Raw genomic sequence first — 14,019 nt, forward strand, 5'->3', positions numbered from 1 at the left:
GAGGCCTGGCTCCATGGCACCTGGAAGTGCTCTAGTTCACCAACCAGAAACTCTCCTCAGCAAGGTATTTAAAATAATCTTTGGATTTTTTGTGATTTGGCATTTGAAAATTACTTAACTGCAAAATCATTTGATATATTAATAGCTCAGAATAACAAATGAAACTTTCATTTCATAGACTTATTAGTTTTATGCCTACTGACATTTAATATGATTGAGTGATAAGAGGGAATTTTTTCATATGCTTGCCTATTATACTATGGAAAAACAGCCTATTAAGATCTATAAACATGTTAAAAATAAAGAAAAATAACATCAAAATTTGAGGATAGGGAAGAGAATGAACCAGAGCCTAGTGAAAGATACTGGATATTGACTATCTGAGAAAGGAATTATATTTTAGTGATCCTCTAGTGGCTTTTTTTATAGCATCTTATTATTTTAGTAGTCCAAGATTAATGGTCATTGCCTCTGTTATTTCCTGTGACTAGATTAAAGCTATAAAGAGATGGAAAGAATGTACTATGTGCCCTTTATGGCAAAATTACTATACCATATTTACTAATATACCATGTGACTGAGCGTGCCATACATCTAAATCTTCAGACCATGCCATATTCATAACATACACTGAACAGTGCCTGACCGATGGCCATAAGTAACACAGCAGTACTGATCAGAGCTGGTTACAGAGCTCTTGGGACAAGTTAGTAGCTTTTCCTGGTGAGGTTTTTCCTTGCAAACCATTTAAAGTGCAGTTTGAAGCAGCCCTGGTCCTGTTTGAAGTAGTTCCAACCTGCTTGTTTCTACCTTCCTATTCTGCCAATTTATAATAGCTTTATTAAAATATGCTTAGTTAAATTCCAGGAAGATCAATACAATATTAGATAAATGTGTATTACATAATAGACAATTAAAATGGTCAGTTAAAATAAATAAAGTGTTCAAAGTTTACTTGAAACCCAGAATACCTTACAGAGATGGGTCATTTGTGCAAATGATCATTTGTAATTAGATCTTAGAGACAGCTTCTACCTGTGAGGGGAAAATAAATATAAACTGTTCATGGAGTTTTAAAAGTATATTTTAATATTTCATTATTTGTAGAAATCTATTTTCTGGAAGTTTTATATCTTCTGTTAGGATGCAACTAAATTATGTTTTATATGTAAAACACTTTAAAGACCATTTGAGTGGAATTCATTGACAGTGATAATTAGAAAATTTTCTTTAATTAGAAAAATAACTCTTTGTATCTATGGAAGAAGGTATAAACAATTTATTCAAGTGAAATAAAATTTTTGGAAGTTCAAAAACAAACTGTTAGTAACGTTCCTTGTAATACACATAGTCTACTTATGACATTGTTGAAATTATATTCTGATTATGTGTAAGTGGTTATAATTTTTCAATTTGATTTAATTATCCTAAAACAAATTACACATTTAATATTCTGTTGTTAAACAAAGTAAGAATTTAATTCTACCTACTTAATTATTATTTCCCCACAATATATAAGAAATTAAGTTATATACTGCTAGTGGCTATCTTCAGTGCAAGAGACTACTAAAGATATATAAAGTATATACACCTTTAAAGTGCCAGGAAGATAACATAGGTGAGGAATCCCAAGCTGAATTGGCAATACGAAAGCAACTTTCAAATGCAACCAATTTATTCCGTGGGAATTGTTTTCAAAGAGAGAAAATGTCTGTCCCCAAAGCTCAAATGTCTCTTCACTGTACAGGATATGTTTGTAGTTGTGATCTTTTCGAGACACAGAGGCAAGGAACAGTGTACTTACTCTGGGGTCATGACTGGGGTCCAGCAACCACCTTCTGGGTTCACGCCAGGCATGAGAGCGTGCCGCTTCCGTGAGAAATCAGGCCTAGAGATGAGAAGCCACTCGTGTTGCTGAGCTGTTGACTAACTTTGCTTCAATGCTGTATCATTCTTTAACTCTTTTTATTGTTTATGTGATTACAAATGCCCCATTTTCTGCTTTCACCCTCCTCCACCCAGCCCTCAGGCCATCACCACACTGCACTCTGTGTCATGTGTTACTACACACATGTTTTTACCTTTAATCCTTTCTCCTTCTTTCATCCAGTTCCCCAAACCCTCTGGCAGCTGTCAGTCTGTTCCATGTATCCATTGCCTCTGTTTCTGTTTTGTTCATCAGTTTATTTTATTCATTACATTCTGCATATAAGCAATATCATATGATATTTGTCTTTCATTGACTGGCTTATTTCACTTAGCATAATAATCTCCCAGTGCTATATAATTTTTACAGCACATGAGGACATCCTCAAGGGCCACTAATGTGACCCTGTTGTCTTTGAGTGTGGTAATTACTGCATAGACCAGCTACACTAAGGATGCCCAACTCTGTGTTAGCGATCAAATAGGAGGATGACTGTTTGAAGAGGGCCTCAAATAGTTACTAGATTTTTATGCCAAAAAATATATGTAATAGAAAATTTCTAACAGATTCTTAAGTTTCTATTTATGATACTGTGTTTATATGTTTGTATATTGGAGAACTGAATGCAGGTTATAAAATTAACAGTACAATAAACTCAGGTCCTCATCATTAAATACCATTTTTTGTGGCTATTATTCTATTATTTGTTTTGTAATTGTTGTTCAACTAAAGTTTTCTCCATTTACCCCCAACCATACCTCCCCACCCCACCCATCCCTGCCTCCCACCCTCAAATACTCCCTTTGGCTTTGTCCATATGTCCTTTATACACGTTCCTAGATGGACCTTCCCCTATTATCCCCTATTATCCTTCTCCCCCCTTCTCTTTGGTCACTGTCAGTTTGTTCTTTATTTCAATGTCTCTAGTTATGTTTTGCTTGCTTGTTTGTTGTGTTGATTAGGTTCCACTTATAGGTGAGATCATTTGGTATTTGTCTTTCACTGCCTGGCTTATTTCACTTAGCATAATGCTCTCCAGATCCATCCATGCTGTTGTAAAGGGTAGGAGCTCCTTCTTTCTCTCTGCTGTGTAGAATTCGATTGTGTAAATGTACCACAGTTTTTTGATCCACTCATTTACTGATGGGCACTTAGGCTGCTTCCAGCACTTGGCTATTGTAAATTGTGCTGCTATGAACATTGGGGTGCATAGGTTCTCTTGAATTGGTGTTTCAGGATTCTTAGGGTATAATCCCAGCACTGGAATTGCTGGGTCAAAAGGCAGTTCCATTTTTAGTTTTCTGAGGAAATTCCGTACCATTTTCCACAGTGGCCTCACCAGTGTGCATTCCCACCAACAGTGCACTAGGGTTCCCTTTTCTCCACAACCTTTCCAACACTTGTTTGTTGATTTGTTTATGATGGCCACTCTCACTGGTGCGATGTGGTATCTCATTGTGGTTTTAATTTGCATCTCTCTGATGGCTAGTGATGCTGCGCATCCTTTCATATATCTCTGGGCCCCCTGTATGTCCTCCTTGGAGAATTGTCTGTTCAGGTCCTTTGCCCATTTTTTAATTGGGTTGTTTGTCTTCCTGGAGTGGAGTCATGTGAGTTCTTTATATATTTTGGAGAGCAAGCCCTTGTCTGAGGTATCATTTGCAAATATGTTTTCCCGTACAATTGGTTCTGTTCTCATTTTATTGCTGTTTTCTTTAGCCATGCAGAAGCTTTATATTTTAATGAGGTCCCATTTGTTTGTTCTTTCCTTTATGTTCCTTGCTCTAGGGGACGTATTGGTGAAAATATTGCTGCGTGGGATATCTGAGATTTTCTTGCCGATGTTTTACACTAGGACTTTGTTGTATCACCACTTATGTTTAAGTCTTTTATCCACTTTGAATTTATTTTTGTGTGTGGTGTAAGTTGATGATCGTTTCATTTTTTTGCACATAGCTGTCCAGATATCCCAACACCATTTGTTAAAGAGGCTATTTTTACTCCATTTTATGCTTCTGCCCCCTTTGTTGAATATTAATTGACTGTAGAGACTTGGGTTTATTTCTGGGCTCTCTGTTCTGTTCCATTGGTCTATGTGTCTGTTTTTATGCCAGTACCAGGCTGTTCTGATTACAGTGGCCTTGTAATACAGTTTGGTATCAGGTATTGTGATCCCTCCTCCTTTGCTCTTCTTTCTCAAAATCGCTGTGGCTATTCAGGGTCGTTTAGGTTCCATATGAATTTCTGAAATGTTGGTTCTATATCTATGAAATATGTCATTGGTACTTTAATAGAGATTGCATTGATTCTATAAATTGCTTTAGGTAATATGGACATTTTGATGATGTTAATTCTTCCAGTCCATGAACACGGTATATGCTTCTGTTTATTTGTGTCTTCCTTAATTTCTTTCTTCAGTGTTGTGTAGTTTCCTGAGTACAGATCTTTCACCTCCTTGGTAAAGTTTATTCCGAGGTACTTTATTTTTCTTGTTGCTATAGCAAATGGGATTTTTTTTCCTGATTTCTGATTCTTATCTTTCATTGTTGGTATACAAAAATGCCTTTGGTTTCTGAATATTGTCTTTGAACCCTGCCATTTTGCCAGTTTCACTTATTAGGTCAAGTAGTTTTTTGGTGGAGTCTATAAGGTTTCCATGTACACTATCATATCATCTGCAAACAGTGACAGTTTTACTTCATCCTTTCCAGTTTGGATGCCTTTTATTTCTCTTTCTTGTCTGATCAGTGTGGCTAGGACTTCCAGTACTATATTAAATAGAAGTGGAGAAAGCACGTGTCCTTGCCTTGCTCCTGATCTTAGTGGGAAAGCTTTTAGATTTTGTCCGTTGAGTATGATGTTGGCTGTAGATCTCTCGTGTGTGGCCTTTGTCATGTTGGGGAATGTTCCCTCTACTCCCACTTTGCTTAATTATTCTATTATTTGAATGAATACAGTACCCTTTCACTTTGAACCATTGCTTCCCAAACTTCACCAGTTTCATGTGTCACTTTTATAATTTTGCCATAGTTATGTAACATGTATATTTTAATGTATTAAAAAATTCTGATTCAGTAAGTACCTTTTTTATGTACCAGGTATTCTGATAGATGGTTTACATGCAATATAAGCCCTGTAGTGTAATTGTTCCTAATCTCATTTTACAAATAAAGACAAAACAGAAGTAACCTATTGAATTCACATGGCCCATAAGCAAGCAGTACAGCTAGAATTGACAGCCTGGTAATTTAACCCTTTTATCATTATGTTGTGAGTCTCTTTATCTCTAATAATTTTTTTTCTTTAAAGTCTATTTTGTCTTATGTGAGAACATTGTTTTTTAATGTTCATCATTACTGTTCACACCTTTTACTTTCAACCTTTGTGTGGCCATATGTGTTGGTTATGTCACTTATGAACAGCACAGAGATGGGTTTAGTGGGTTTTGTTTCTTTTATCCTGGCAATCTTTATCATTTGATGGCTATCTGGTCAATTTACATTTTTTGATTTCTCACATATTTGAAATTACTTCTAGTGTTTTAAAGTATTTCTAATTTTTATTATTTTTCTTTTCTGATTAGTTTTTAATTGAATTGTTTTTATTTCATATCTCCCCTCAATTCTGGAAATTATAATATTTTATGCTATTTCTATTATTTTAGTGCCTAATATTTCAAATATATTGAGTTAAATAATAAATTTAAAGTTAATAATTACCTCTACTCTCTTCCAGGGAAAAAATGGCTGTAATACACTTTATCTTTCTTACCATCCCTCCATCTTTTTATTTTTCTAGGGGTTTAATTAAGTATTGCTTTCTGTCTCCCATTATTCAGTGTTATATTTTTAATGCTTTAGATTGATTCATATATTTTCTAGTTTCTTTGTGTGTCTTAGAACTTCAGTTTGGGAACATTCTCTGTCTCTCTGAAATATGTGAATTAGAAATGTCACTAGCAAGGGTCCATTAGGGCTCAGACTGAGACCCCCATTTTCCTTTGTTCTTAAGGGTCTTGGCCCATGCAGGGGTTTCAATTCTACCACTTTATTAGGCCTGCTCTAAATTTCTCATCTGCTAAAAAAGTGACCTTCTCATTGATTAAATTAATCTAATTAGACCCCCCAAATCTCTCCCCTCAATTAGTTAAAACTGACTCAACATGTTTTCATTGAACATGTGGTAATCCAGGTTATTTAGGAAACTGTGCACTACCCTGAGATCATATAAGAATGCTTGTATGCATTCTTGAATGCATGCTTGAATGCTTGCAAAATATTTTATTTTTGAGGAAAAATTGCATCATACTTACTCACAAAATTATTTTTAGCATAACTCTGAATTTGCCCCCCTCCAAATGGTAATCACTCACTCTACTGATTTCTCTTAATTTTTTCAGAATTTTTACTTGTCACCATTGCAGAATATTTCATTGCTTTGATTAAATATTGATACAAAATTGTTGAATCTTCCTATGCTATCTTGAATAAATTTTCATGATAGAAATATAGGAGACATTTTTCTATACTTCTAAACTTCTCTATAACCTAAAGAACATTGTACAAAGTTTCTTAGTAATATTGCCCTCTCACCTGTCTGAACTCTCCCCACACCAATTTCCCTTACTTAAACATTCATTATATGAGGGGGGACCCAAAAATGTAATTTATTTATTAAAAACTGTGTAGTTATTCTTACATGTTTAAACTTCAGTCACCCTCAGAGTACTCTCCATTTGATGAATACACACCTATCGAGACAGTTTTTCCACTGCTCACAACAGTTTTTGAACTTGTCCATTTTGATGCCTTTTAGTGCTTCTCCTATTTTTTGTTTCAAGTCTTCCACATTGGCAAAATGTTTCCCTTTGATTTTAATCCTGGGGAAACAAAAAAAGTCCCTTGAGGCAAGATTGGGTGAATAGGGAGGGTGGGGCATGGAGTCCTGCCATTTTCGGTCAAAAGCTGCTGAACACTCAGCAGTGTGGGCAGGTGCGCTCCTAGGTCACCCATCATGAAATGGGCTATCGCGTTGCAAGAGTTTTCAGAAAAATTCACTGAAGCCAAATGCAGCCTCTCACAACAATGCCAGCTTGTACACTGATATGGATGGGATCCTAGAACACTGACCTAGTGGGAGAAGCCTGTATCACAAGGGGCCCACACTCCAGGAGATAATTACAGGCTTTTTTGGGTCCCCCTTCATATATGTGACCACAAATATGTTGCGTGATCCCAAGATAAAATTTTATTTTATCTTTTCTAACCATATTAGGATTTATTTGCACTTCTGTATTAAATGGCATCACTGTTAAAATATGCTGTACATTATTAGATCATGTATTTTGCAGATCAGCTCAAGAAATAGAAAATTTACATGGTGGCAAGGGTCATGTAAGCCAATTTTTACAGTATTTTGAGGAAACAAAATTAAGAGGGTAAAAGCCTGTCTAGATGTATAATATGGCTGCATAGGCAACATTAATTTAAAAGGTTCAAAGAATCCTAACACCTTGGCTCCCCGCCTTCCTGCCCTCCCTCTCTCCCACTCACAGACATGCATTTACGTTGGCAAGTAGAGATGATTTTTGGTTGGTTGGTTGGTTGCTTGGTTTTGCCCATCAATCTTCCATGGTTCCTGAAATTTTCAAGCATAATTTATTCATTTGAGAAAAAAGTACGGTAACGTAATTCTGATAAATTAGTACAATCTGGGAACATAGACAATACGTTTTAATAGAAAAGAGCTAACAGAAAAATGAAACTATCAGCCTAAAGCAGGTGAATTTGAAGAGCTGAAACAGGAAAGCGAGATGAAGTTTGTGTGGAGGAGACAGAGCATCAGGGACAAAGAAGGGGGAGGGACATGGTGGTTTGGTTTGGTTTTGTTTGCTTCATTAGCAGTCTTTCCTAGACTCATTAAGTCATAGCAAAGATACGTCTATTTGTTGAAATCCCAAAGGAAAACTAGAATAGATAATGCTTTCATTTTTTAAAACTTTTCACGTGGCAAATTTAGAGTATCCATTTTTAATAAAAATGTTTCCTCAAGAATGTATAAAAACGTCTCATTTATTTAAATATTTTAGTTTTTCTGAAAGTAACATAGTAACTATTTACAAAATTGGTAACATTTACCTCCCATGGACAGCATTGGTTTCTTTTCTTTGTACTATCTTTGAGAAAGTTCATAGCTTCCTCTGTTATATCGTTATAAGCTACATCTAGTAAATATTTAGGGTTGGTGATGTGATCTTAAAATATGCATAGTTGTAGAACTACTTCTCAACTGGATTTCCCCCCTAAAAATCTGCCCGGATTATTTCAAAATAAATTAGATTTAGCATTTCAGTTATGCTAACCTGTAATTTATGGATGCATATATGTTTTTACTTTGTAAATATAGTTCATTTACCCCTAAAATGCAAGGCAGACGGATGGGGACTTCAGGAAGAGCCATCACGAAGAGCACCAGTGTGAGTGGAGAGATGTACACACTGGAGCATACTGATGGCAGTCAGTCGGACACGGCCGTGGGTACAGTGGGAGCAGGCGGAAAGAAACGGAGATCGAGCCTGAGTGCCAAAGTGGTCGCCATAGTGTCTCGAAGGAGTAGAAGCACATCCCAACTAAGCCACACAGGTGAGTGAAGTGAATTCAACTTAAACATCTCAAGTTCTTGCCAGAGAAACAAAAACGGACCTTCGGGTTTGTGATGGGATTGTGGAGTGTACTCATTCTTCTTTGCAAAGGAAGTTTATTATTTTTGTCTCTGGAAATCTCTTACATGTATGGGTTTATTATTTTTCTCTATACAGCTGTCTTATCAAGATATCATTGTCAATCAGTACTGTGGTCAGATATTTTCCTTTTAAGTTAAAAAAATTAAAGTCATGTTTACAAATATGCAAGGAAATGCAAAGAAGTATTAAAGATCCAAATTGGTTTCTGTGCAAGAAAAGCAACAGGATTCTTCTTTTCAAAATGTTCCACAATACAATTGCTTACAATGTTGGCTCTATCTATATTATTACAGAAAAGAAGGTCAGTTGTGCAACTTAAAATATAGTTTTTATGGTATTGTGTGAATATAATAACTGAACTGTCATTGTTAGATTTTCAATGCAAGTAAAAACCCCATGGTTATTTTTACTTTACAAAAATGGGTCAGTGGATTTTTACAAAGAATGTTTTAATACAAAATTGGGTTTCAAATATTTTTCTTCTGCTTATAAATCTTGAAAGCTTTATATCCTCAAGGTATTTAGGAAAAAAGCAAACAGAAAGGAGGGTTTTTTCTGTATTAAAAATATTTTAAAATGAATAAGATTATATAACATTTCGTCAGACATACTAGCAGTTCATTACTGTGCTCAGTACTACGGAAAGTGAAAGGTAAGAGAAATACTGAACTCATTTCACCCGTCAGCACTTGTTTTCCTGTTGTAACCATTGGCGCCGTTTTTGTTCTTTAACAGCAAAAGTTCTTGTTGCAAAATTTACTTATACCATGAAATTCTTTTTATAGTTGACTTGGCATCCCAGAAAGTACCTTTTTAAAATTATGCATGCTACTGGACAAATTGACAAGTAAATTAGAGGTAGGAAATTCTGAGCCATTCAAAAAATTGAACTAGTACATGCAGCTATTTATCTAAACAGAGGTTTGTCTTTCTGAAAATCAGAGGTTTAGAACAAAGCTAGGTCAGCTGACATCTGTGTGACAGATCTGCCTCCATGGCATCCCAACAGGATGAGATGTTCGTTGTGCTGGAGAATCGTTTGTCTTCATTAGGTCAGGTTTCTTCCTTAGAAGTCGGAGGCATTTTTTCATTGTTTTATTTGCTTTGCTTTATTTTTGATGGTGACGCTTCTCGGGTTTTGGTGTCAATGTAATGATGCTTTACAGTGTGGGGTGTGGATAGCCTTATGCCATCAGATTTCAAAATCCCTCATTATGTATATGAAGTGGAAATGTCCTTTGAGGTCATTTTAGAAAACCAGTGTTTCCTGTGTGAGAATCTGCAGGTTTAGGAGACGATATGCTTCTTCCTCCAACTTTCTACACAATTTTTTTATTTTTCTCCTCTAGTTACTCCCCCCTCTGTCAGTCACCAGTTGAGTAGAATTATGTTTTTGTAGAACAAAATACAACAATAACTTGATAGAAGCTGTACTTGTGGCACAGCTTTGTAAGTAAAAGTTCAAAGGATTGTCATTGAAATACCCAGCCCCGTTGCTTTATTTATTTAAATGTTATTCCAGTAACGTTCATTGTTGAATTTCAAATACCTACCTTCCCAAAGTTGTACTGTTAGTAACTTGCACGGAATACCCTCCTTTAGAGATTAGGTTGCAATGTATGGGAACCAAAGGGATGTTAGATTACAAAGGCAAGAAAACAAAACAGTTTTGTTCCACAGTGACTCAGTGAATGAACTTTGACTTTATTTTTCTAGAACCCTTTTCTTTTCTGCTATTATAGAAGTTTGCTCATGTAATGGGCGATGTTGGACTGACAGCCTCCAGTGAATGTTCCACGTATGAAATTTTATGTTTCTCTTTCTACATGGTCAGTTTACCTTTTATTTGATAACCTCTCCTCATTCTTCATGATCTTTCTAGAGTAAGTGACAAGCGATGTCAAACCTCAGTTGTCACTGTTCTTTGTTTCAGTGCAGTGGCCTGGTTTTTCTCCCTCTTCTGTCTTCTACAAGTGATTTTTTCCCCCTCTGCCAAGGATTATATTTCCTCTGACCTGTGAAGATTCACTAAATTCAGAATTTCTAACAAATGTTATTTTTCCATTGCTGCTGCTGCTTCAAATTACCATCAAATCTGCATTTTTAATTCCTCCTCACCCAAAAAATATTCCCTAATTTTAATGTCCCATAAAAAACAACTCTTGGATGTCCAACTTTAAGCAAGCTCAATATTTTCACATATCTGAATTTTTAGCCCTTCCTTCCAGTAATACCATAGTTTTAATGGCTACAAATCCTTACAATATTTTTTTAAATTTTTTACCTGCCCCAGCTGCTGTAGCTCAGTGGATTCAGCGCAGGCCTATGAACCAAAGGGTCACCAGTTCAATTCCCAGTCAGGGCACATGCCTGGGTTGAGGGCCAGGTCACCAGTGGGGGTCACTCGAGAGGAAGCCAAACATTGATGCTTCTCTCCCTCTCTTTCTCCCTCCCTTCCCCTCTCTAAAAATAAATAAATCTTTAATTTTTTTCCCTAAACTCTCTCTTCCCCAAGCCCGTCATCCGAGAAAAACTATCTAGTATTGATTCAATTTTAAGAAACACTAGAATGGTTGATTTAAATGTCCTTGTTATGAAATTAATATTTCTAAACTGAAGAGGCTTTGCAGGAGGCCCCTTTAAGAGCATAGATAATTAAGACATATTTTCTAATAATGTCAGTTGACCAAAGATTTGGAGGAGAATAACAGTATTACTTATATATTAATATGAGCTATGTATTCTATGGAATAGAATATGCATAAAATGTTTAATTTAAATGTTTAATGTAAAGAAAAACTTCAGTGGAGAGCTTCTCTTATAGTGAGCTACTTGGGGTCCACCTCCTTCACCCTGGGTGACAGATTCTCTCTCCTCTACCATACAGATGACAGTTACTGAGGAGAATATGAAACCCTTGGAAACAAAGTTTAACCAGCTCTTTTTAGAATGAGAGATTTCAAGCACATAGTTGTTCTCTTTCTGTTTTTATGGCTCAGGTTTGCTCAAAAAAGTATATTTGAATCTGTTCAAAGTCAAATAAAATTTTTTTAGCAAATTGAAGAGCATAGTAAATTTTATACATACACACATATATATTTACTATGAAGAACATGTAGTGTGCTTTTCAATTACATATATAATTTACACATATGTATTTACTAGGCTCTTTAATTATATATAATTATCGTTATAATATTTCAATTATAAACAATATGAATACTTTAAAGTCACCTTTGCCACACTATTTATTCATAATGAAAGTAGGAATAACTTTTTTACATATACATTTTTTTTTTAACTAGGAGAGCGACATCAACAGATAAGTTGCCAAACAATGGCTCAGTGCTACTACTGGTAAATGCCTTCAAGCAATCAAGCACATGCCTAAAACCTGTTCACTAATCAGTAGCTGAATTAGATTGAAAAGTGAAGTCGCGAAGGGAAGGGAATCTGAAGAAAAGGCTGCTGATCCAGGAATGTAAATATTTGAATTAATGAAGCGGTGGGTAAACTTAAGAGCTAGGCTTTATCACATGAAAGAGAATTTAGAGTATGTAGACTTAAAGGGCCAGATGACGTATTGGAGGATTTGGTCCCTCACTCACAGACTGACCCCATGATATTCCAGCAGTGATAATCTCCTCCTCACTTGTAAACGAGGGCATTATTGAGAAGGCTGCACTAATCTATGAAGAATCATCCATAAATACACCTTGTAATTACCTACAAGTGTAAGGTAATTACAATATCATAGAATTGCAAGTATTCATGTGTCTAGTTGAATGAAACTAATAATCAATTTGCATTTCAAGAGCTTTTCCCATGCACACTTAAGTTATATACGTACATTTGTGTGTGTGTGTGTGTGTGTGTGTATATAATTTCACTCCTTTAGTGGGCACAGCAAATTTATAAAGTACCATTCTTATTATTCCTATTTTGAAGTTGAAGAAACTAAGGCATAGAGGTCCCATTGCAAGTGATTGGTCCAGAATTTAAATCCAGGCTTCCTAGTGCCAGAGCCCATGCTCTTAACCAATGCACTAAAAGGAGGAATGTAAAGGAGTGTAAAGGTTCCACAAACATTTACTACACAGCTGCATCGTTAGCACATGATAGTCGCCAGACTGGGACTACTAAAACAGTCAAATTAGATATTGTCCCTGCCCTAAAAGGTATCACAGTTTGTTAAGGCAAATGACATAAATATTTCAGCTCAAAAACAACAGTTATCCAAGCATCAAAGTGGTACAGAAGGAACCAAATAAGAGTAGAATTCACTCTCACACAGTTTTGGGAGGCTTCCTTGAAGGAGATGAGCATTAAAAAATAAATCAGGGAAGGACTTTCTGGGACAGGGGGAACAACATGTTGATTAATGTTGAAAATCAGTGCTTATTCCCCTGGGCTATGGGAAAGAAGTCTGTATGCACCCTAAAATTATTACTTGAAAGATTTCTTTAAGTCTAATTGGACATCCTTTCTCAATACAAGAGACAGGTTGTCTCAGGATAGATTGTGTGACTACTGTGTATGCGAGACTATGATTTCTGATTAGAACTTTTAGCTTTTATGAAGAAAACATCTGTAAATGTAAAGTATTGGCTTTCTGACTATATTGCTTGGTTTACTTTATCTTACATTATTGAATAAAGCTGTATCTCCAGTACTTTACCAGGCAGAGTAAGTATTTCAAAATTAATAGTATCATGTCTGGTGGAAGGAAATTGTTCACACTAGAAATAAACAGGAGCCAAAGAACTAAACGAGAAAATATAAAGCAAAATGCCTGACATAAAATCCAGTGCCATTTAAGTCAGTTGCGGGGAGACAAATTGATCAAGGGTCTTAAGTCCCCAGCATGCGAGCACAGGCAGAACTGGTAGATATTCAGGGTCCACCGATTTAATAGAAGCATTATTTACTGTGTCATTAACAACTGAAGGTACTTTGTTAGATTAATGCCATTTTAAACATTATAACACTTGTTAAATGATGGGAAATATTACAGGACTACTTCATAGCTTTTAAACAATTAAGAGTAAATTATATACTAAGATTGTGCTAAGAAATCACTTCTATGTTTCTTTAATGATAGATATTCTGTACCTCTCCAGTGTTTTCTCAATATCCAGATTTCTTGATCCCCTCTCCAAATCCTTTCCTATAAGACCCTGTTTAAGACCCTCTCATTCTGCAAGTTGACATAACAAGTCCCCTGTTATGTAAATATTCACCGCTACCATTTTTTTTCTCTGAATTCCTGTAAATGAAGCTCTCTGGCTTCATTGTCCACTTGCTGCAAGCACGTAAAGTTTGGGCGACTCCCACGAGCAAAATAATAGGT

The 14,019-nt window shown here is 35.8% G+C and overlaps 1 protein-coding gene across 34 annotated transcripts in view; it reads left to right on the forward strand.

The window, feature by feature from the left end:
- RIMS1 (regulating synaptic membrane exocytosis 1) overlaps positions 1-14,019 on the forward strand; it is a 412,581-nt gene that overhangs the window by 346,232 nt on the left and 52,330 nt on the right. For 18 of the 34 annotated variants that reach the window (XM_053913690.1, XM_053913688.1, XM_053913699.1 and 15 more), the window contains one exon: positions 8,333-8,568. The exons of 14 other annotated variants lie outside the window; for them this stretch is intronic. In XM_053913690.1, the coding sequence (XP_053769665.1) occupies positions 8,333-8,568 (236 nt within the window). Of the gene's footprint in view, positions 1-8,332; positions 8,569-14,019 lie in introns of those variants that run through there. 2 more of the 34 variants (XM_053913698.1, XM_045184837.2) reach the window with 2 other exon arrangements.

This window comes from Desmodus rotundus, chromosome 11 (genome assembly GCF_022682495.2).
Source record: "Desmodus rotundus isolate HL8 chromosome 11, HLdesRot8A.1, whole genome shotgun sequence".
In the NCBI taxonomy this organism is placed as follows: domain Eukaryota; kingdom Metazoa; phylum Chordata; class Mammalia; order Chiroptera; family Phyllostomidae; genus Desmodus; species Desmodus rotundus.